The 25,549-nt window shown below is 31.9% G+C and overlaps 1 protein-coding gene across 1 annotated transcript; it reads right to left on the bottom strand.

Annotated features, from left to right (window-relative positions):
* On the bottom strand, window positions 1-24,665 carry LOTGIDRAFT_153005 (hypothetical protein; the record flags this gene model as incomplete). Its single annotated transcript, XM_009053490.1, has 30 exons — window positions 1-133; window positions 560-672; window positions 1,019-1,183; window positions 1,530-1,784; window positions 2,101-2,369; window positions 2,536-2,905; window positions 3,332-3,514; window positions 3,879-4,102; window positions 4,365-4,568; window positions 4,898-5,147; window positions 5,375-5,472; window positions 5,867-6,037; window positions 6,309-6,434; window positions 6,786-7,486; window positions 7,902-8,080; window positions 8,307-8,479; window positions 8,783-8,852; window positions 9,873-10,003; window positions 10,309-10,330; window positions 10,713-10,947; window positions 11,248-11,949; window positions 12,252-12,335; window positions 12,608-12,908; window positions 13,435-13,620; window positions 16,712-16,857; window positions 17,853-17,933; window positions 23,100-23,202; window positions 23,663-23,951; window positions 24,371-24,453; window positions 24,653-24,665. 30 exons carry the CDS (start codon window positions 24,663-24,665, stop codon window positions 1-3), a joined length of 6,060 nt encoding a protein of 2,019 aa, XP_009051738.1.
* Window positions 24,666-25,549: the final 884 nt, after the last annotated feature.

Here is a 25,549-nt window from a genome sequence, read left to right as displayed (position 1 = left end):
CTAAATGAAAGCACTCATTGCATGATACATCTGCATCAACATATCCAGATGTATTGGTAAACAGGATCTTCTGTCATTTTTACTCACATCATACGTCAACCACGATAAAGCATTGTAATTCTCTAATACAAATCTGAAAATATTAAAACAGAACCTGAAACATGTTGTTTCTCAGAGTTTCACACTAAGCAATCTTCAGACAACTGATCTATTGTCACTACTGAAGTGTGACAAGTAAAAAAATATGTACTGAGTTAGTAACTTTGAAAGCTGACTGAACTAAAATTAATTGTAATTCTTTGTCACGTGAGAAAGGCTTAACTTCATCTATCTATTAAACAAGAAATACAGTTCTTCTTCAATTAAAACAAGAATCACCATGGAAATTAACACTGTTGACAGGCAATTCTTAAATGAAAGCAATCTTATGTACAGTTACTGCTGATATCATGAACGCCTTATGAAAAGACATCTTAATCATGACACTAGATGCCAAGAAGAGATTCCATTTTTACATTGTCAGTGCTTATATCCAAAAGAACAATACATGAAAACTTACCTAAGAACATCACAGGTGAGATGAGAATCTAAAGGGTGTGTATTTCTGTCTACTGTATGGGAATGATTATAAAAATCATCATGACTTGATGAACAATGGACATGTAAGGCAGCCTGAAATACCAGAATATAAATATAATTAAATTAATTCTTCTTATTTGTTGATGAAACATTTCTGCCCAAGGCAACCATGATTTATCAGACCTTTTACTTACAAACTTTCTTGAGCAACTCTGTGTCTACATCATCTAATTGTTTAATTGTCTTCATGTTGGAAAGTTAAGCATGTCCAAATGTCCAATATCCTGATGAGGACTTCATATTCAAAACACATGTAGACAAGGCGATCTCTAGTCAATTGAAAGTAGTGGCTAAATGTGGCTTGAAACACTTTGAAAAGAAGTAATAATATATTTGTGAAATTCATGGGAAAAACTGATATTTTCAGCGAAATTATTACCTTGAAGGTGTTTGGACAAACATGAGCATTTTCAGGTCGACTGGACCAAAACCATTTAGGCATAGGTCCTGGTCTGGCTGTAGAGACATAATATCCCATAGCTAAGGGTTGTTGTAGCAGATTGATATCTTCTTGCGCATCAGCTTGTTGACCACCACTGTTACCCTGTAAAAATATTATATATATTATTAGACAAATCTCTTTAAACATTTAAGACTTGAAGACGCATGTGTATTCGGTGTCCCTCAACTCCTTCTCTATCAACTTAATAGTTTGTAAAATGTATCAGAGTTTATTTGCAACCTTGGAGTTATTTTTTTCCAGCACTGCAGATGAGATAAGAGATCAATAATTGAAAGATTACAAGTTATTTTGTAACTGTTGGCTGAACTATGTTTGCCGGTCATGTCTGATTAGAACTCTTGAAATGTCTCGAATATTTTCTTAGGAAATGTAGCCTGTAGGAATTATTTGGAAGATCAGAAATTTTTTAGAATAATTTCTAACTTACTGCACAAGGACCATTAGATCGTGAGTTCTGTCGACCATGTTCACCACCAGATGGCGATCCAGGTGGTGATGTTCCAGGTACGCCATTATAATCCATGTTATCCATATTAAACACATCAAATAAATCCATGCCTTGATCCATTGTTCCTAAATCTTCATCTTTTAATCCTCCAAATAAGGCATCATCATTAATATCTAACTGAGTGTTGTTAAAATCTAGGATCTGACCTTCAGGTTGGAGTGGCATTGAATTGGCCTGAAAAACACAAATAACATGTTAGATTTCTGATCAAATAGACTTTGACAAGGAAAATAATGGGATGAAATCTGTGCCTTATCGAACTAATGAAGACAATAGGGGAAATATTCATCTATAAAAAGGCCATCAAAAAATACAATGAACCATTATCTGTGACCTTCAAGTCTTTTACACCTACTTTTCTACAAGTTTCAAATAAGTTAGACATTTTGCCAACTCATCTCATCAGAGAACAAAGGATGATTCAAATCTAACACAGCATAAAGCAATCATTACAATTGAGAATTGAGAATAGAATCTAAGAAAAACTGACCTGTGCTGTGGCAGAGATTGGAAAGACCAGTATATGAGTAGCTGATGCATCTCTGGGAGTCTGTAGAGGACAATTACTGCTCATTTTCTCTTCTGCCTTCATTGCATCAGCCATGATTTGAAAACTGGAATGTGGTTCCAATGACACAAGACAAGCACTAAGTATGCTAGGGACAGCACCACTATTTAACACCTCACATTGACCACACATATCCTTTAATTTATGACTAACATGAAGTAAATTCTTCTTACTTAGTAACCCAGACCAACCTGTAAATAAAATCAATAACCACATAAATTCATAAAAGCAAGTTTCTTTTTTGATGAATAGAAAGCAAAAAAAAATTTCTCAAAGACAATGCATTACTTGTGAAACAACCATGTAATTTAAGTAAGATATAATTCAAAGATTAAAGCTGAAGTTGGATTTGCTTACCCTTTAATTCACCATGTCCAATTCTTCCAAATCGTCCTATAACAATTCGAGCAGCCATCCTAGACATGGACACAATTCCAACAAGAAAATCCCACAATTTACGTAGTCCAATTCTTCTAGCCGAAGCTTTCTTGCGTCTATTTCTATTAGGAATTTCAATATTCACAACACATGTTTCCATAAGTTCACCACGCTCATCAGTTACCACTGCGAGCAGCCATCTTTGATCTTCAGAGAGACAATAGCCACAGAATAAAACATTGCCTTTCTCTGTTTTTCCACCACAACTTTCAGCCAGCTGTGCCTGTTTGTCTTTTAACGGTGCCAAGATAAATGGAGGTGTATATAACTGCTGACATTTATTCTCGGTCTGGAAGACACAAAGGTTTGGGTACACGAGACTTGATTATTTTTTCGGGTGTGCACGAGAATGGCAGATTTTCAAGATGACCAATGGTAAGAAGGGGTGCACACTATATTCACAATTGTAAAGTATACAACTCTCAACTACAAGCTTGTCTATTTGATACAGAGCTCACTAGAAATACCATTCAATATAACACATAGCAATAGAACAGGAGTCATATCTCTTCCTGAACTAGTCTAGGTTTAATTTTGCTTGTACAGATAATGTTAGCTCATTTTTTTTTTTTTTACATAGTAAGCATATTAGCATTACAGCAGAAGACAGCAATCCTGCCAAGATCACAGGAAATGTTTTTGAACTATATCATGAATTTTACCCTTTGTCAATTTCAAGATAACAGTATTGATTAATCAAAGCAAAATACAGTACCTCTTTTCGTTTCTGTAATAACTGAGCAGCTGCAGCAGGACCAAAGCCAGTGAGAGATCTTCCCATTATAGTATGTGATAAATTCCATCGACAAGTTGTAAACACAGAGAACGCCATGGATTTCAGAGCTTGAAACTGATTTCTATTTTCTTTGTGTCCTGTTATAGTCTTTAATGGAACAATCTGAAAGCAAATTCGTTTGATAATATCAATTTTGTGTAAAAGTAGCGTTTAATAATCTTGGTCATATTCTAGAATATATTGTGATAAGAGGTGAAGCGGATATATAAAGAATAAGAGAATTTAAATTCTTCTAAATAACAATAGATATTTGCTTTATCAGCTGACAGATCTCAATGTCAATTAATTAAAACGCTATTCATTAATTTGCAACAGATTTAACCAAATTGACACTTCCACAAGGTTATTTACCCTTATGCAATATTTTGACGACCATTTCCCTATGATTCAATTCTTCTATCAACACCATATACTAATTTTTCAACCAAATTTCTACCGTAGAAAATGATATACAAGGAGTTTATACCTGTAAGGAGATGTTATTCTGAATATTTTCAGGTAATATTTGTATCATCTGTTGAAAACATCGTAACAATCCAATCATAGTTAATCTATTCAGGTCTTCCCAATCATTAGCATATGAGAATGGTTCTATCATATAGATAACTATAGCTGGTAGATTGTTCTCATCTGTCTCTGTATCACAACGTTCTGCTTTCTCATTGCTTGAATTCTCAGAATTACCCGATTCTACAATTATACAGACACTAAGTTAATATACATAATTAAGAATGCATGGTCACTTTCATTCGCTAAAATATTACTAATGATTCAAGTTATCAAATTCAGAGGCCATAATGCCTTACATGAAGCAAAAAACAAATTGTGAGATAAATTGCATTGGAATCAAGTAAGACGCGAACATACTTCAATAATTAACATCTATCACTATTGCAATATCCAATTGCTTTTAAAATAGGCAAGCCTTTATCAATGATGAAACAAAGATTACCTTTATCATCAGGATTATTGGAACCAGGATTTTCAGGTGTTGGTGGATGAGTTGAAGCTGGTTCTGGTGTTTTAAACTGTGACTTAGGACCAGATGAACCTTCAAACAAGGAACCATCTACTGGTAACTGTTTAAGATATGGTCCTAGCAGATGTCGACACACTCTAGCATATAACCTTAACTTCTCAGCTACTTGAGAATCACCTATAAAATAAATACGATTTCTATCAAATCAAATCAAATCATATTCAAGGTTATTTGGCACTTGCTGTGAAAGCAACATAGCAACTGTATTGTTGTGAGGACTCCTTCAATTATCTATTACAACCCCCTCTTTTTGTCTCCCAAAGGCATATTCCATTCCAATTTGACATAGCTTACATGTGTGTATATCAACTGAGGATACTTATATACATATATCATATGACATCAAACAAAAATACTGGCACTCCATATTGTTATGGTCAATGTCAAGTGTATTGTAATTTAGTATATTAAAAAAACATGAAGAGCGTTCACAAATACCAACTTACCAATATTTTTGAACCAATCATCAACGGATTCTTCAGCTAGTTTCTGGGCGTTCGATTTACCGACTCTCATAATACCATCTCTAATTTTAGAAGATATAGGATTGTGTTTCCCCAGTCGACATAACTTATATACTGTACTCAATTCTTTAAAGAAATCTCGTACATTGGTTAGGATATAATCATTTTCTGGTGCTACCACAAGATAGGCTACATCTCTGGCTTTAGCGAATGGTTCCACAACTTGTTTATCCTGAAAAATAGACAATTATATGATATTTTGATACAAGAGGAATTCTTGCAGGAATTATCTTTTTTTACCAAAATTTAATTTCTTATTCGAAGTAAATTTCTGAAAAAGCAAAGTTACATGAAATAGACTGTTGCATCAGTCATCTATTTTTCAAAACATCTTTTAGGGAAAATTCAAGAATATCAGCCTGCTTCAAGATGAAAATATACAATCAAAACAAGACATACCCAATATCTAAGACTGTAAGGAGAGACAGTTAGCCAGTCTGCATCATTACCCACTAAGAAATAAGGTATTGGTTGGGGCTCACAATTCTCATCAGATCCTACAAATATAACAATGATCATTTTATATACTCAGTAATTCATTCAAAAAGTAAATATTATGTGGGCATTTATGCTTTTTAAAGTTCCATACTAGTCCATTATTAGGAATATAATCTAGAAGGTCAAACCCAACCTTCACTAAAGATCTGACTCATTTAATTGGTGATGACAAAGGTTTAAAAGATCGGTCGAAATTTAACCATGGAAAGAAATTAATTATGCTTGTGAGCACAATGAATAGTATTCGCATTTTCATTATTTAATTATTTTCTTGTTATCTTAATCAAAAAAATCTTTGTTTCTGTTTAATCAAAGCCACATTTTCTAAACAATTAGAGAAGAAGCCTTGAGAAAATAAGTAACTTTCTATAAAAAAAATGGAAGAATCCTTACCTCTACCAGCAAGTTGATGAAAATCTTTCCAAGTTAATGGGCCTTGTAATTTATATGAATGTTCCCACATTCTTGTGACACGTTTATTTTGAATAGCATCTTGTAAGATAGGTTGGAGTGATTTATGTAAGTTAACAATATCTTGAGAGCTGACTGGAATACGATTTGCACCTAAAAATACAAGACATTTCAATATCAAGAAATATGTTTATAATAACACACGGAACCAGTAATACCCAAGTGACTCTTGCTACTATTAAATTATCTGATTTCTGTTCTTAGTAAAGTTCTTGTTTCTATTCTTAAATGACAAATGTGAGCCAGTGTGATATTTACTTAGCATATATTTACAAAACAATTCCAGTTGGAAAGAAAGTGTTGCACTGACACCTTCGTAAACAATAATAATCCTTTGAGCTATGACAGAAAGACCACAACCTACCTCTCAAGAAAGGCCATTTATGTAAACAGGTCATCCTCATGGAAGGATCATCTAGTTTAGTAGGTGAAGTATTCTCCATGGCTTGTCTCCCTTGTTCTAATGCATTATAACTGACTTCATTGCCGTCTGAAATTACAAGTTACTTATATAAGCTTACATTACAAAAAAATTTTGTTTTTATGAATATAGAAACAACCTACACCAACCAACCTTTTCTGCACCTAATTGGGCTAATGAAGATGGACAATGCCAACTGTTGAGGAATCCTTAATGTTCACAGCCTGTAGCACACAGGGCCTCGGTTTATTTTCCCATCAGAACTATGAATTAGAGGAATAAGAAAGTTTACTCTGACAGGCAAATTGCAGCCTTTTACATTATATAAATCATTTATTCCCATTCTTCCATAGAGATATTACTACTAACAAACAACAGCCCTGGGATATAGACAGTGTAAAAGAATAAAAATAACTATACCTTTGAGTTGCAGGACATCCACAGAGTTATTGAGAGCTGTTGTTGAAGTAATCATGTTTAATTTAGCTAGACGTTGTTCTGCCACATTTGTTAAAAACGGCACAGTAAACTGTTCTATTAATAGTTTCAAAATACTCGGAGGTATATCCTCTTCTTCCTTATCACTAATAGCAACGCCGTTATCATAGTCAATATCTAATAACGAATGTTTCCGTTTATCAAAACGACTTTCACGTATTCCTGTAATATCAACTTCATCCTCATAGAATAATCCTGAATGATAGCCATATTTTCTATTAACAACAGCACTAAAACCACACATACAATTATACCCCGATTCCGAATTGCCCATGTCGGGTAAATAGGGTCCAACGTCTGCCCCTTTAATATCAAAATTACACACACAGATATTACAACTATCAAAGTTGTGATCTTTATAAAGGTTTAATAAGGAGTCTGATAACAACACGTTGACTAATAAACTATGAACTTCTGGTATTTGATGATTTGTAGGTTGATTATCAACAGAGTTTAATGTTTTATTGAGATATGATGAAGCATTGGAAGCTGGTGATTGAAGTTCGTAACTCATGGGTGTCCGTTGTTGATTACTGTTAATGTTTGTGAAAGTTGCCGGAGATGGAATAGTCCGTGATAAACAACTTGACACATTTTCAATGGACGGTAGATTTATGTAACTACTGAAAAAATAAAGTTTTGAAATTAAAATATTTCCATGGCACGATTTATAATTTTTAAACAAAACCATTAACCTAAAATAGCATAAATACCATGGATTATCTGGTAAATTTCTTTAAATTGCATATCCTTCCATCAATCTTGTAATAACATTAACTGATTTGCAACACTTTAAAAGGTGGCAACTTCAAAGTAAGATGTCGTCTGAAATCTAGCCCTTGAAGAATACACAGAATATTCTTCTTTACTGATCTATATCAACTTTGCTTTAAATTCAAATCCAAATCAAACATTATCCTTCAAACTGAATATCAATAGTTAGCTTGAAACTTTTAGTTTCACTTCTTTTATAAAATGAAGTATGACTTCTTTTATATTTCAAAGAAAATATTAAATGTATTAGAAAATATGTGTTACCTTATAACAGGTTGTTGTTTTTCGATAGGTAATACAGACATGGGATATTGCCAAGATGGTTTATAGCCTGGGTGTGATAAGATATTTATAGGTGATAGTTGGCGACTTGGCAGTTCTATAGGACTATATTTTGGAGCACTAACAAATTTGGCTGTCTTTGGTGGTTTGAAAACATCCTGCTGTAAATAAAGGATATTCAAATCAAGAATGAGTTTGTTATAATGATGGTAAGTCTAGAATATCTGGAAGGCTAACTGTTTATTTATTGTCATTAAGTGGCTGTTGTTTCTGCATGTGAAAGTCTGTCAAATTAATAGATCATATTTCTTTATCATTCAAGCTGATTCTGTCAGTCATGTAAATAGTAAAAGTATGAGTAGTGTGTTTATCGAATAAAAATCTTACCCTTGAGATGTCCTCAGGAACAGTAAATACTGTTGAGACTTTAGAGCGATAAAAAACTATATCTGATGGTAATGTTATATGACTATCATGTTGGACATCAGCTTCAGGTGATAAAGCTTTGTTAGGTTCTTGAGATGGAGGGGTTGGAAACATACGAGCTAATTCAGATGGTGCTGAAATATAATACATAAAATAGATTTGAGCCATGCCATTTCATTAAACATAATCGCAAGGAGACGTAATTGTTGATGAAATTGGTATTTCATAAAGTTCATGGTATGTTTTGACTGAAATATTCCACAGAGACAGGAGCAACATCAAGTCATCTTAGACTTCACCAATAAAACCAATTAGTAAATCCAAACTCAAATCTATAAAGAGCTATTTCAACATTGTTGCTAACTGTTGTATCCTACTTGTATACATACTTTTGGGTTGAAAATAGTTATTACTCTTGTATGGAAAGAAAAACTCACCAATATTGCCAGGACATGTTCTACTTTTAATATCTTCTTCAAGTCTTTTGGCTGTATTGGTATCACACATCTACAAATTCAAAACATAAATTTTAAAAACAAAAATTCAACAGAACTTTATAACATAAATATGACAGACACAGAAAATTGATGCAAAAACAATGACATGATCACAAAATGGATGAAATAACATTTACACAAATTGATATCGATGTTGAAATGTAGAATTATGTATAGAAGAGTAAGAAATGAAAAGAATTGAGGTTCTGTTAGTTATGAAAGAGAGATATGAGAAAAAATGGCTATGGGCTGTAGTCAAAAGATAAATGATTCTGAACGAAAACAAATGAATATTGAAATTCTCTAAGAAAGGAATGTCCAACCAGAAAAATCATTGAATTAAAAGTATTCTATTCAAGCCGCAAGCCATTCTTTCTTATACTATAGAGGGAAAGTTATGATTTATGAAGATATACAGTAAGGAAAACAGGACAGAAATGATTAACTACACACATTGAAGTAAAAACAGTTTCAATCATGAAGATTCTTTTTCTTGAGTTTTAATGTTTCCCTATTATTTTTTTTTAAATAAATTCAAAGAGAAAAATCAGTAAAGAATCTCAGAAGGAGTTTAGAAAATGTTTTTATACAACAGAAAATGAAAACAAAGATACAAGACAAGACAAGACAAAGACTGATGTTTAACATAGTTCAAAAGCTTAACCAAGTTATTTTAACACTTTTTCTAAAATCAAAACAAGCTTTTTAGACATGGGTGAGAAAAGTCTGATATAGAAAGACTCTAAAGCATAACATAAGTGAATAAGCATACTTTAACTAATAATTTTGAATCTTCTAATTGTATACAAGTAACAAAACAAGTAAATAAATTGGTTGAGCTCTTGAAAATTATCTACTCTAAGAATAAAATCATGAAATAAAAAAAGATTCATACAACATCCATACTAAATTAGTTAGTAACAGAAATCAACGCATTATCAAATGGTAGCAAGAAGTTACAATAATGGATGTAAAATTTGGTCTCACTCACGAAGTCATCATCAAAGTTTATGAGGGCATGAACACTAACCCCAGCATCATCCCGATCTGATGAATCGTCTGAATCAAACATGTGATCAAGATCCGAACTCTTCACTGCTAAATCAGCTGTACGCATTAAATTACTGTTTGGTGTTGGTGGGGAACCAAAGGGAGATATATCTGAAATAAAAGACATTGACATTGTAGCATCTGAAACAGTAATACTATATTCATATAGAGAAGGAACCTATATTATGTAATCTACTTATGAAAATCATAATGCCACAAATTACAATTTCACAATCTGATGACTGATGTTGGAAAAAAAACAAACTTTCAGATAATGACAGAAAAACACATCAAAAGATATGAGGTTTAGGTCCTACTTTTCTAAACCTTTTAATCAAAGAACATTTGTTGGAAGGTCTGAAAATGTAATATGCTTTCCAACATTGCCAACAAGTATTTGTATGATTTCTGCTTACCTGTTTGACCAGAATCATCCTCCTGGAAAATATGAAAATATAAAAATCATTAAAACACTGTAATTTTAACAAGGGTAAGGCTGAGTGGCAAGTAGATATATGTAACTTGAGATATCTATTATATGATTGTATGCTGCTTGAAAAAATGTTGAACAAGTCCAGTCTCTCATAATTTTTCAAGTTGATTCAGCAATAAATAGGTGAAAGTTGAAAGCAGGCACCAAGTCAATCAAAGGCACTGGTTGTCACATCAGAATTGATCAATTGGGCTACTGGCTGAGCTTTTCCACTGCCAAATGGATATAATCTGCCAAAAGATCAATACCATGAAGTTTGCAGTGAACATATAAGTTAAATAACGCCAGAATGAGAAAAGTCAAAAGGGCATGTTAACTACAACTTACCATTTTGTTAAAAGGAGACTGTCTTGGAATCATTTCATCTCGACTTTTCCTGGTACTTTTTAAGGTGTTGGGATTAAAGGAAGCCTCATCAGAGAATTCGTAAGGATCTGGTACAGGTGGGGAGGGGGTGGGTACTTTAAATACGTCGGAATGTGATGTTGGTGATTTCAAGTCAGGATGATGACATGGTGATGAAGAACAATCGATACGAGATTTCTTTATAGGTAATTCGATCCTGAAATAAGAGATAATTATAAAGAATCAGATGAGAGTTAGTTTTACTGCAATGCAGCATAAAGCCAGTTAGTTTACACTTTTCATTAGACAACATAAATGAAAGAAAACAGTCAACACCATGCAGTGCTAAATAAGGAAAATGGTCAGGAAACCAATGTCAATTTGTTTCGTAAATTTTGATGGATCTTCTATTGCAGTCTGTAACATCATGTTTTTTTTTTCCTATTAAAGCTAATCACTATTTTCAGTCTGAACTGAACTGGTTTAATAAATACGAGTGTGAAAATTGATCACTTACCAAGCATTTAATGGATCTAAATTATAAAGAGAATCTGTGACTAGATCTTCTTGACTTTTATCCCCCTCAAACGTTGGGAGTAATGGCGGTCGTTTCAATCCAAGAATTTCTACTTGTTTCTGTTGAGATTGTAACCACACATTGACACTTTCACGTTTGGCTTCACTTTGAGTCCAATTAAACGAATTGTCACATGATTCCACTTTTAGTCCTGAGAGTGGTGGTTCCTCTTGTTTTGGGAAAAATTCCCCATTGGGTCCACAGACACCGTTAGATATGTCAGACACATTGGATGATTTCACACCGTAGTCTTTTTCACCGTTTATTTTTGGTGGTGGGTGCGGACTTAACGTTGGCATTGGAGGCTCCATATTAGAGTTCACTAAGGGTTGAGGTTCATCTAAAGGGGAGGGTGGGGAAGAGGGATCGTCTATGTTAGAGTCATTAAGGTTACTCTGTCCTGAAGGCATGTTGTTATTACCTCCAGAACCACAGAAATTATTGTTCGAGTTATTTTGGGGTTGAGTCAGCATAATATTCATATCAAACTGTAACATATCGTCTGTTACTAAAGATCGTCTATGAAATGGAGTCACATTTCGTCCATGACGCGATAATTGTCTTTCCAATTTTTCTTGTTTTTCACTTTTTGCATGTTTTCCTGATGAAGTCTTTCCTTGGCCTGCCTTCATTTTTCTGTGCCTAAAAAATGAAATATCAAGTAACAAATAAGTAAAATAATATTTGAAGTTTACTACTAAAGAGAGTATTGTTAAGTTTGAAATCTTGATGTATATCATTGTCTATTTAACACACATCTTTATCCAAATCTGTCATAAATAGTGCTGCCATCTATGAATAGATGTATCGCAATACAACAAGACACAAGGCTCATATCATATTGCGATACTGACAATACCTCTCATTCCAAAATGCATTGTATTGTATTGTGGCATGATTAGTGATATCTTAGTCTTCATAAACTAAAATACCTCAATGCTTACCTTACACAATTACATGGCATCTTACAGGTAGAATCACCATAATTCCATAAACCAGCATATGGTTCTTCATTCCCTTCATTATTCCTACAAATACAGGTATTTACATTATGAACTTCAGAAATGAAATTAAATGAGAGGAGTTTTACGCCCCTTTCTGCACCATGTGGGCTATGAACTTCAGAAGAGAATAACAAGAAAAGCATTGTATTTTAACACCAGCCATGGAATTAATTCTCAAATACACAAGAAGACAGATTTTCGAAAACAACAAGTAATTTATTCAATGAATCCCTCATCAATTGAGAAATAAAGTTGTTTTTAATGAAGCAATTTTAATATAAGAGCACAAGACTTACCGTTTAGCCATGCCTGAATTAATACAAGCATGATGTGAAACACGTTCTAGTATATGGTGACTAAGGGCATCAGATGTAGCTGATGTAGTAAACTGAGTATCAACCATTGTATTTGGTACCATTTTAACATTGACGTCTGTCATGAGACTAGGATCACAAGGTGAAGTAGGTGGTGTTATAGAATTGTAATGAGGGTTCTGAGAGGCTCCAGTAGTCACTGATAATGGTTGTAAGCGGACTGGAGAATCATCATTATCACATATCATAACATAACATGATGGATACTTCATCCTTACTCCAGCTAAAATACATCAACATTTGAACTTAAATAAAATTTTATGTTAGAGTTAACTATTGTATCGTAGCCATGGATGACTAATTTATTTTATATTATATATTTTTTAATTATTTAACTGCATAAACAATACTCTTGTCACGGGAGGTTATGCTTACATGCCTGTGCTTTCATTCAAATTCCTTTTACATCCTTTTATTTGTAGTATCACTAGGGGCATGATTGGCCATACCCAGCACTATTATACATCACAATATTTCAGTATCTAATAGGGCTAATGAAGTAAGAATCAATATTTGAGCCAATGGACAAGATCATTGAGAATAAACTCAGCCAAAATAATAAGCCATTAAATACGAAGAAAATCTCAGTACCATATTTCAAACTAGTGGGTCCTTCACTAAACATACTGATTGAATTTTTATTCAATAAAGCAAGAAATGTTTTTGGAAAGCCAGAGTAATCTAAATATTGTTTCATATAATTTAGCTTCCTTTTTGGAGATTAGACAGGTGTGCGTTTCTCTACTTACCCACTATAACCTCTACCATATTAGGTAACTTATTATTAGTATCAGTTGTATGATCTGATTTATATTCATTACAATCTACTGGGTAGAATTGTCTCCATTCCTCATACATTCTTCTACTGGCCACATCACTTTCACGATATGAATTACCAGTCAGTTGACCATTTAACCCATATGGTGCTAGGATGACTGTAAATAGATAAAACTTGGATAAGTATTTATAAAAATAGTTCAATAAATGCAGACTTTTCAAATAAAGTTCACAAACACATTCATAGAAGGCATCAGGTATTCCTAAAGTGATTAAACGAGGGTTAGCATAATTCTCAAATAAATAGGGGTTTGTATAGGGTGATTGATGAAAAAAAAGGTTACTTTTCAATGGAACAGGGTAGAAAAGATACTACAAATAAAGTGTGAAGCTAATTTACAAAATAAATCTTTCTTGTAGAGTATTGCTTATAAAAATTCAAAATAGGGCGCACACAAGAGTGCCAGTCATAGAATGTTATCAGGTGTTCTGAATAGAACAAGAGAAAACTGATTATAAGAAAACAAAATGTCAGCCTTAATTTCTTTGTCCGGTTCCAGACATCTTACTCATTAATCAAGTGAAAGAACCAAATCAAGGCAAATGAAGAAGTATGATGCCAAGATTGGAATTAATTTCAAAGTAAAACTGAAACATTACTCAGAAAGAGTGCATGTTCATAAGGTTCATAGTATTTCTAGGAACAATTAAACACATTGGTCTCTACAATGGTTTTTGTAAGAATTACAGTTCACTAAATTTAGATCTTGGATTATATTCAAACAAAATAAGTAAAGCACTATTGAATGTTATTATTGCATTATTATGATAACTTATAATATACTATAGTATTATTATTGTCCATGCCTCAAAAGAGATTTTCTAAAAATTGAAACGAAGTAGATCGTTCAAATATCTTATTGAATACAATAAATATGGAAGTCAATACTAAATTCCAGGAAAAGAATTCATTGTTAATTTCTTCAAATATTATTTTATTTGTATATTTGAATTGTTGTCCATTATCAGCTAAAAGAGCTCAATTCTATCTTTCCATCTCTTTTCAGAAATAAAATCCAATGTCTGGATGTAGCTACAAAATTCCCCTTTGAGACAGCTGAATTGAGCTTTATTAGCTGATTAGGTACATATTGACAAAGGACAACATTAAATGACACAAATAAGTACAGAAAATTGAAAGGAGCAAAACAAAGTTGATTATTGAACCATATAATATTTTCAAAAAAATTTTCTATGCAAAAGCTTTATGAAGTCTATCAGAAGAAATTTGTAATCAAGTACTGTAATAAGGAAATATTTATATGTTAGTTTCAATTATCTATTTGATATATAGTATACTGACAGTATAATAAGTCAAGGACAATGGTCTATTTGTGCCAACATAGTTATTTACTAGTCACATAACTAACTAGAGCTTATTGATCTTCTAGTAGAAATAAGATAGATTCTTCACTTTATACCATAAGTTATCACTGTAATACACTATTCACCTTGTGATGGAATTTTACATTGTTTACAATATCCCATTAGCTTACCAAGACCTCAGACTAAGCTTGTAAATTATCGAGACAGTTTTTTCTTTTATTTATCATCGGTAGAATTTAATTTTTATTCATTAACAGAATTTTATGTCCTAATTTTGTGCACCATTCTAAATAATTTTTATAATGACCATCCAAAGATTGTCTGCAGCATTAGATCAGGTATATAACCATTGTTGAAGTGTACTCAAAGAATTTGTTGGTAAAGAATTTATTTGCTTACACTTTTACTTTATTTACTATATTGTGACTATTAATGTATTATTTTTTCATAAAATAAAATTGATTATCTTAGACGTTGGATGACTTTCATATCACCTTATTGAAAAAATGTTCTTCAAAATATTTTCAAAATTTCATTTCTTAATACAGAATGAAATCCAAAATGTTTCTAATGAAATCTTTTCTAAACCACAGTTCCTAGACGGCCATAAATATCAATAGTCAAAGTCTATACAAATGACTAGCTTAAAACAATCAATAGACTTCAGTACTGTTACTAATATATTCAACTAGCCTCACTATCAAATATAATTACAATATGGTCCTAATCTATTGTATTACAACCCACTAGTATAACAGGCTAGACTAATCTCATCTCAACCAATCAAACACCTATAAATACAGGTCAAAGGTCAAGAATATTGATTGATATTTATGGCCTTGTACTTATAAAATAAACACTATTCTCTACTAGAGATCAGTATGGATAAGATATAATGATAATTCCTTAATAAACTAAAGTAGATATCTTTTCCATAGAGTACATTCTCTTTTCTAATAATTAACAGTACTGGTATCAGTATTTCTAGAAATTTTGCTCTTAGCTTTTACTAAGCCTATATATTGAAGCATTTCAAATTTTGTTTCTCAGTCATTCTCTGAAATTTACATTGTAAACATAAAATTTACTTCTTACAGAGATTAAACAATTTTTTTACACAAGTCATTTTTCTATAATGTCCTCTGAGCTCTTGCACATCAAAATCATAGAGTTTCTGAGATTCCATTTTCCATCCTTATCACCTAATACAAAACCACCATCTCTTGTCATAAGGTTTAAAGTGATATCATTGAAATGTGTTAAAGATTATATAAGATCAGTGGACTGTTGAAGACCTGTGGACACTAGACTATAGTTGAACATCACACAATATAGTACAACATGTTTATTTGCCCCCAGGCTACATCCTTAAAGGTCAAAATGTCTCCTTTAATAGAACGTCTTGACTAAAATTAGGGCATTGACACGGTGTTTGTCTCTGTATTCTCATCATTTCCTATCAACTGGTTGATTTATATTTTATTAAATTTTCAATAAATATCCCAAAACAGAACATAACAAATATATTCAATAATTCAAAGGTAATAAAAATAAGGATTTTTATACCAAACTTTTATTTGATGTTCAGAATCAATTTTTCAGAGGACAAAAAAATTATTTATGTAGAAAGACATCAACATCAAAAATCTATTATTTATGAGCTATTTTTCATATACTTTCCTTTTTTGATCTTATAATAGAGTAACATGAGAGTTGTACAAAGAAACCACCGACTTGTATTTTAAACCACATTATAACATTTCAATTTCTTTAACATATATGCATTTGTTTAAGTTTAGTGGTATATTCTGTGGGCCGTTAAAATCCATTTAAAAAGCAAATTTGAGCAGACAAAAAACTTACCTTGAAAATTGGCCTGATTCTCCTGTATTAAAGATAAATATTGTGGTGTTAGGCGCCACACTGGTGGATGTTGTTTTACCTCAATACTAGCACACACCTGACTTTCACCATGCAGAAAGAAATGAAACCGGAACGATAAATGTGCACTGAAAAACAAGAAATTGGTTTCATTATGATTATTTACATGTAAAAGGCTCATCTCAAACTGGTGCAGTGTTGTAGATACCAAACCATCATCAGAACCAAAACTTCAATAGTTATGCAAAGAAAATTCACCGAACAGGAGTGAAGAATCAACAAAAATATTCTACAAAACTTATATTAAAGTGACCTAAGCTCATCTTACGATTTACATCATGGTAGGAAATGTTAATTCAAACTGAGTGTATTTAAGTTACAGGAAGACATTAATTGATTGATCGTATATCACACAAATAAATAATCCTCTAGAGTTGTATTTGTAAGATGTCTTAAAAGAATGGAAATCTTAACAGGATACAATTTGACTCAAGACAATTTAAAACTTCAGCATCTTCTTGAATTTTTATAGTATTAAGTAAGTCTATACAATGCATGCATATTTTTATTACTTTTTTCAGCATAAGACACAATAAAAAAAAATTGGCATTTTCTTTCTTTGACAAACTTATATTAGACAGTATTTTGGAAGAATCTGAGGAAAAATTTACGTATCTAGATGTGCTATATCGTGATGGAGATATTATTGTTATAGAGTACAGAAGGCCTATTTAATCTGCTACCATTTGTCAGTCCATTTCCATTGAATGACAGTATTTTATCACTACTCAGTTAATTTATTGGCCAAATGTCAAAAACTTCAACTTGTACATTCAACTCTTTCAATCAATAAGTTGACTGTTTACTAGTGAAACAAACAAGGCCAGTGAGAATACCATTTCATATTAACCAATTTTCAAATTAGCCTTTCTAGGGATTTCATTTTTTCTTCTCAGAATGTAATTAAATATTTGTCTAATTTAATTACAAGCAGAGATTCCGAAGAAAAAACATCAGATAAATTAAAAATCAATGACAATTTGGAATGTAAGGTTATTAATTTCTAAGAGACATCTGGTATTGACTTAAATACACATTTTTACTGAAAAAAAGATAAACTTACCTTCTTTCTGTAGATGTAAACTGATCATATGGGCGAACAAACCAATGTCCCAAGCGGATAAAATTCTTTGATAACAAACATCTACAAACATAAACAGAAAATATTTCAAATGGAAATTCTGCACATAGGCTTGACATTTTACAATCTATCAGGAAGCCTGAAAGTCTAATTAGACCATAAGGGATTCTGAATCAATCATAAAAGCATTCCATAATTCTTAACCACCCTTTCAAATTGAATGCATGGTAACAATGGTTCATAACTTTTCCCTCCAATATCATCACTTACAAATTCTACCAAATAACATTACTATAGCAATGAATAGCTTGACAATAATAAGATTTCTTCCTTTTAAAAATTAACTTAAATTATCAAGATTTTGACATTTGATATACCAGACTTTTACATCTCAACTTTGCAAAAGCAAATTATTAAAAGCTTTGTTTTAAAGGCATTTAAATGACACTTGACCATATATCAAATCCAAACCCTTTAAAAAGACCAGTTTAAAGAATGTTAAAATATTTGACCTAACCAATACTTTAAGTGGTAATATTGTACACTAAGTGTGGCCTATATTTAGAGTTGGTGTTAATTATTATAAAGAGATACTTCCCCTTTATAATGTCAATATGATCATTGTTCAAGAAACAACATTTAAGCAATTTGTGTTTTTATATCTCACTAATATCAAAGTCATTTCTCCTGCTGGTTAGTGAGAAAAACAAAACATTGTCATAATTAATTAATTAGGTTTCTTTATTAGACACATTATAATCATGGGAATTATCCTATTAGTCTTTTTTGTCTTGGAACATCCCCTTGTAATCTACTTGGTGATTCTATCAATGTGCCAAATCATATTCATTACACTAGAATCAGATTTGAAATTATGGACAAATTAAATCATCATCAATGGCAAGATTCTGTATATTTTCTATGTCTGATTAAGCAATCAACATATTAGGCACACATTCATCTAAGAATGTTAGCTTAGCCAAGCTTAGAGTAATCTATCAATATTAAAAGGTCAAATATGCAGTTAGTGCAATTCCCTAATAAACTGATAAGAAATGCAGTGTATAGTGAAATTTATTCAAATGTCATGAATACAAAATAGATGATTTGTCTCCAATATAAAATGCAGACATGATAGAAATGATAGGATTTATGAGAGTTTTTTGACAGGAGATCAAACAGTAGTCTAACTCAACTGACTTCATTGGCTTTTACTTTCTTCATACACTCTATTACTATAATCAATGATATAAGTCAATATTTTATCATTTCCTTGTCACTGGCCTACCTTAATACAAACTTGTGACATACATGATTATTATTTAGCAAAATATTGAGTCACTCATTTCCAGCTTTTACTGAAGATGACAAGTTTCTTATAGCTTTGATTTGTCAAAATAGCACTTATATAATATAATCTCTGAGAATGTGGTATTATTCCATTTCTAACACTACGTCTATATTATTTCATTCTAAGAGAAGTTGTATGGTTCATTGCATTGTCAGTGTTTCCAGGAATCATGCCTTCAGAATTTACCTTTATTGAGCATTGACTAATACAGAATCTTTTCTTATTCAAGAACTTTTAAAAATGAGTAGTTACTTATGTATGACGCAAATGTATATCAAATGCCAGTTAAGAACAGCAACCTACTTCAGGTGATCATATTATACTGTAAAATGACAAACTTTTATACAGTTCATATTCTGTTTTTTTTTTTCTCCTTAAAAACTGTTTCTGAATTCACTATCACAATAACTACTTCAAATAAATTATTATCTAAATCCTCATAAATTATTTGCAGCTTTTGCAATTGTGTTTTCATATAACACTAAGTTTTAGTGGAATTGCAATGACTGAATATTGGAATGCTGAAAATGACCCCGTAGACCCATAATAAATTTAGTAAACCTCTTTACAATCCCTTTTAGTTATAAACTTTAAGGTTCTATTTTTCAAACTGTTGCAATATTATCCAATTAACTTAATTGATATCACCTACATTAATTTAATTCAACGATTTTCATGCATTTTTAGCTGCAACCATTTTTATTAAAACAACACATTAGCCCCTTTTACACCAGGCCGTGATTAAAAAGTGCCCAGTTACTTTACAGTTAACTCAAGTGATCTGAGAATGTTTCTTCAGTTGTAGTGTAAATGAAAAGCGTTCTCGGTACGGTTATCTGTGGAACTCTTCTTGAAATTCATCCCTAATTAAATTATGTAATGTAAAAGGGGTTAATATTAATATGTTTCAGTATGTTTTACTGTAAATAAGCTTATTTGAAAGTATTATCTGAAAATTATTACAATATATGCACAGATCCTGTTATAGAATTCATACACCAAGAGATATTTGTATATATAGAATTGAAAGTTTGAGCTGTGATTTATCTACACAGATAAAGTAGTGTAAAAGATAGATAAAATAGATATCTATGCTGATTATGTAATATTTAATTCATCGAATAAAGTAGGGCATTTGGAAAGAAAAAAATAGTGCTGTACACATCAAATTTGATGTGACTGGCAAATACTGCCAGGTCAACAACCCTGTTAAATTCACCAAGTTTAGCCTCAAGTTTGTTTTAAACCATAAAAGTTGTTAGAAGATATTTTAATGATTAATAGAGAAACATGTAATGACAGGTTTGAAAGGAGTAAATTGAGTTATTTATTTAGTTAGTTGAGGAGGAGTTGACACTCTACAAATGACCTATATTAAAGATGGTATGGAATGTGAACTTGTTCTGTGTGTCTATAATCTACTATCAAGTTGTTAAACACTCAGTAGAACAGCTAAATAGTCAACACTATTTCAATACAATATAATCACATACCATAGTCTAGTTCTCACCAAGTTCTCATTCATTCATTCATTGCCTGCTTGCTTGGTTGGGCATTGTTAAATACAAGAGTTGTATAAACCAAACATGTGTGACTGAGCTCAAAACTGTCTGTTTGTGACTACAACATTTTACTAGATTTTCATCTTCTTTTTAACCTAACATAAAGTGGTTCTTATAGAAATTCCGCACAAGCAAGACAATTCCATTCAAATCAAATTCTTGTCCAAACTCAGAAGTATGGCCAAATCGAGAGTAAAGGCGGTGTTGTAGTGAACTCCTCCAATGTAAGGGTGAGAAAGCATGGTTATAACCTAATTTCAACTTGAGATAACATATGATATATTCACAATGATATCTATAAGCTTATAGCTTTAATAATCAAGAATGTTTCACAATTATGTTTATGTTGCATTCCATACAGTCATTTTAATAATCATTGTAGATGTTAAGAATATCTGTTCTCTGATTTGTTTTACTTTCAAACAGTACAAAATATTGTTTGGATTATATTTCAGAAACATTATTTATAAGAGTATCTACTAACAACCACTTAAAATTTTTTTTTAAAGGGGAGCTATTGGCAAGGTACAAAATATTAAGGATTGTTAACCAATTAAGTTTCCATTTAGCTATAAGCTTATAGATTTAATTTTTCTGTTATAAACTTACATCTTGAAATCATTCTTATTGCTTTCTCCATTGTCAATAAAGGGGGTAATCATATGCTTGTTTTCTTTCAAAAAGAAGCCTGATTTTATATTTCTCTTTTACCGTAACATTTAGTTTTAACTGATAATACATTTCAAAACATAATGCAAATAAATTGGGGCATAGTTCTGCTTTACCAGTTTCCTTAATTAATAAGTACATTGTAATTGAACATTACTATCTTACTCAATTGAATTAGCTAGTTATTAATTCATTGAAAAATGAAATGAAATGTTCAGAAAATTATGTACTACTTTTCTGCACCTTATGGGCTAATGAAGACAGATAACACCAGGTATTATCTCGACCTTAAATGCTGGATTGAACCCTGGAACTTCAGCTAACCCAACACAGCTCAGTGAAAAATTAATAAATAACTCCTTAATTTCTATGAGTGTGCTATTTTTTTATCTTAATAGAAGTGAGTTCAAAATATTTGTATCAATTTCATTATTTAAACCTAAATAATTTTTTTTTTTGACATCACTTTATTTCTTCAGATTTGGAATTGCCTTAAATGTAGTCTTCGGATATATTTACTTAATATCGAACAATTAGAAATTAGGAAAAAACAAAACATCAAAACCCAGAATTAAGTACCAGTATGATATATGGAATTGAAGTCCATAAATTGCTAATGAAATACATATAAATATTTATAAAGTCAATATTATCTTTTTATGCAGGAGCTCAGACAGATCTGATTGTTTATGAGTTTTCTAAATGTGATCTTACAGTACAATGCCATTTACATTGTAAGTTTCAATACAGGACAGGCTTTTAATGTACATCAGGGACACAAATAAACTTTATAGCTTCTATTAGCACATTTCCAATTGGACTTACAATTGGTGCAATAACTGTTGCAAACTAACTTATCTTGCATAAAACATGAATCAACATATGCACTACCAGTGACAAAGAATTATACGTTCCTTTTTTGCATAAATAACTATTGGATAGTGAATCAATCAAGCTAGATACCAGTACGTCTCTTTGTGATTGCTAACTAACATTAAAGAACATACCCAAATAAGTCCACTAACATCGCATGAATATCTTTAATTTAGATATGTACAAGATGTAGACAAGAGTAAATTCCCCTTAATACTCAAAAGAAAATTTATTTGAATATCTTATAAGATTGACAACTGCATGCTCATTTAGTTGCAGCAGGCAATATTAAATATTCCTAGTCTTAATCTTTGTAAGACATTAGCTTATAGAAGACCTAGTCTTACCAAAAGAAAATATTAGCATAATTATAGCATCAATAATTAAATAGATATAAGTTTAGATCAAAGTTCAATTGGAATTTATTTACAGAAATCTACTGGTGCTCTAGTTGCTTGTAACTTGTTACTTAATTGAAGCATTTATCAAAATTATTTGAGGCCTTAATAGTTTCCCTATCTATCAGATGAGCGCTGCTATCCATAACTTGTTTTTGTAAAATCATTTATATCCATCAGCCTGAAAGCAATGACAGTTTAAACTTACCACACTGTTTACCAGTACTTATAAGATAAATAGAAGGAAAGCGGCAGATTCTAATTCTAAATAGTGCTACTAATAGCTCTTGTACAGTACCAGTAAATATTTAGACAGCTAAATCCCTCTTAATCAATAGGTCAGTGATATAAATAATCAGAAGAAGTGATTGCTTACCTTTCAATAAGATTATGTAAAGCTTTAAATAACAGAGTTCTGCATTCATAAGATAATCCACTATCTTTATCCTTATCTTTATCCCATGACCCAATATCTCTCTCTGAAACAAAGATTATCAAAGATAAGCATGTGTACTATTAATTGAGAGGAAAAGAATGAAATTATACCAGCAGACCATTATCAGTCAAAGGAATTTATTCCTACAGCTTATTCAGACTAAATTTGATAATTCCTACCCCAGTCCTCAAAGATCAGATTCCTTAGGTATACATACAATCTCTTCATTTAGGCCATGAATACACATTATATGGGCTCTTACTTATCCACTATGAAAACCAGTTTAGTAAGCCTATGAATTCAAATTTCTATAGATGTGCTGGAACTCGAAATATAACTCAGTACAATCCTAATATTAATGGTCTATGGAACATTCTGAATGAACATTTGATGGTTTCGTTTCAGATTTCCATAATCATAGTACGAAGGAAACCATCAACATCACTGTATCTAAGAATTACCAAAATATATTCTTCCAAAAATAATGTATGTAAGTATCTTACCATGCAGGCCATGCTTAAGGAACTCTGCAAGGACCTTTGGTTCATCTCCATACCAGAAAATCCATAATTCTTTCCCATAGGACATATGATCTATGCCATGATGATGTCCCGGATGACCTGGATGTCCATCGGACATGCGAGGCGCTACAGGAACCCTTCTCCAAACACATAATATATCTGACCGGATGCATTTGGAATATGCTACTAATACTGGATCTCCTAAAGGGTCAATACTATGCGAATCTGGATCTGGGATTAACTTTCGCCAGCGGATGCCACATAAATCCGTCTGAAAATGAAAGAATAAAGATTAAAATAAAGGCAGTTTAGAATATTAGCCTGCTGGCTAACTATGAAAATATCCAGAAATCATGATAAGCAAGCAGTTTTAATTGTAAACGATTGGATAGAAGATCGAAAAGATGATATGGTATGTTTGTTGTTTTTATGTTTACAAAGCGGTCAACAGACAGTAAGTCGAGTTTCTTGACCTGAAAAATTAATTCGGCATTTCCTGAATTTTGTCATGTTTTGATTGTTTACATACTGAATCTATACCTTTAAGGAAATGTTCTTTCGAATGTAGATGTTAGACATTCGATACTAATTACTTATAGATGAATCTAGATAAAACGATGGCCATTTTACAAACAATAGACTAGCATAATAGATCATAGCCTACTTCAAAATTTAAACCTAAAAACTCACCAAAGCGAAGAGGTTCGTGTAGCAGTCCTCCAGCGAACAGCCGTTTCCTGAAGGATTTGGGTGACTCATGGTCACTCCATATTCTAAAACAAACCAATTATATCCAAATTAGAAGCTTCGATGCCAGCTTACATAAAATTCCACTAAATTTGACAAATTACTCGGCAACTAAGATGGCGACGTTAGAAATCTCTATCTGATGTTAGTACTGGGTAAAAGACGGGAAGCGGCAAGGTTAACAAAATTTCATTGGTTGATTATTGTCACGTGACGGGCACTGACCTACATTTTCCATCATGGCAGACTGAAGATGTAGTTTTGATCAGTTTGAAATTTTCACTTTAGAATATTGTATTATGAGTTTCAATTGACTGTCACAATCATATGTTTCTGTTCCTGAAAGATAATGCCAAATTTTATCTGGACTTTGATCTATCTGATTGTGGCACTGTGGGCTTTAACCAGGTACCGTTATGTTTTGACAGTGACTGTCATGTCACTATGTCATGCAGTGCCAAGTTTGGGATTGGAAATGTACTGAGATACTAAAGGGGGTCAATGTGGGAGGAAAAATCCATAGAACAACATTTTTCCCTAACAGAATTAGGAAGAGTTTTTCTGCTTAAATTGAAGCAGATGTTAATTGTATAATAAAATCTTGCAGATTTTTATGTTGATTATATTTTTTATCAGAACATTATTCTACTTTCACTTTGTTGTATTTTATTATGTTTTGATTTTAAAGAAGCAGTCTTCTATCCTAATATGAGAAGATAGAAGTATATTTTCAATTGCCTGTAGGCATCATTGTACTGTTAAGATTGCAAATACAACTCTTAGTTTCTCAAAAAGTATCTTTTGAAAAGCTTATTGGGATCAAGAGGCTTTGTGTTGAAATTGAGTTAGATCGAATGAATGAAAGGGACAGGTGTCCCATTTTGGGGGTTGAATTTAGTCTTGAATATATGTAAATAGTCTTCAGAAGTACTTGAAATGTATGAATATCGCATAATTCCTTTAAAGATACTTCGAACTAAGAAATTTACTTACTATTTCTATATATAAATCTTTCCTATATATCACAGAGTATCTTAAATTGACTATAATTCTGGACACACATGGATTTGTAGGCTCATATTTCGACGGTGAGCTGTGAACACTATAACTGATTGGCTTAGC

Source organism: Lottia gigantea (assembly GCF_000327385.1).
Source record: "Lottia gigantea unplaced genomic scaffold LOTGIsca_2, whole genome shotgun sequence".
Classification (NCBI taxonomy): Eukaryota; Metazoa; Mollusca; class Gastropoda; family Lottiidae; genus Lottia; species Lottia gigantea.
Note: the sequence above shows the minus strand (reverse complement) of the source record. Positions and strands in the feature narration are given on the sequence as shown.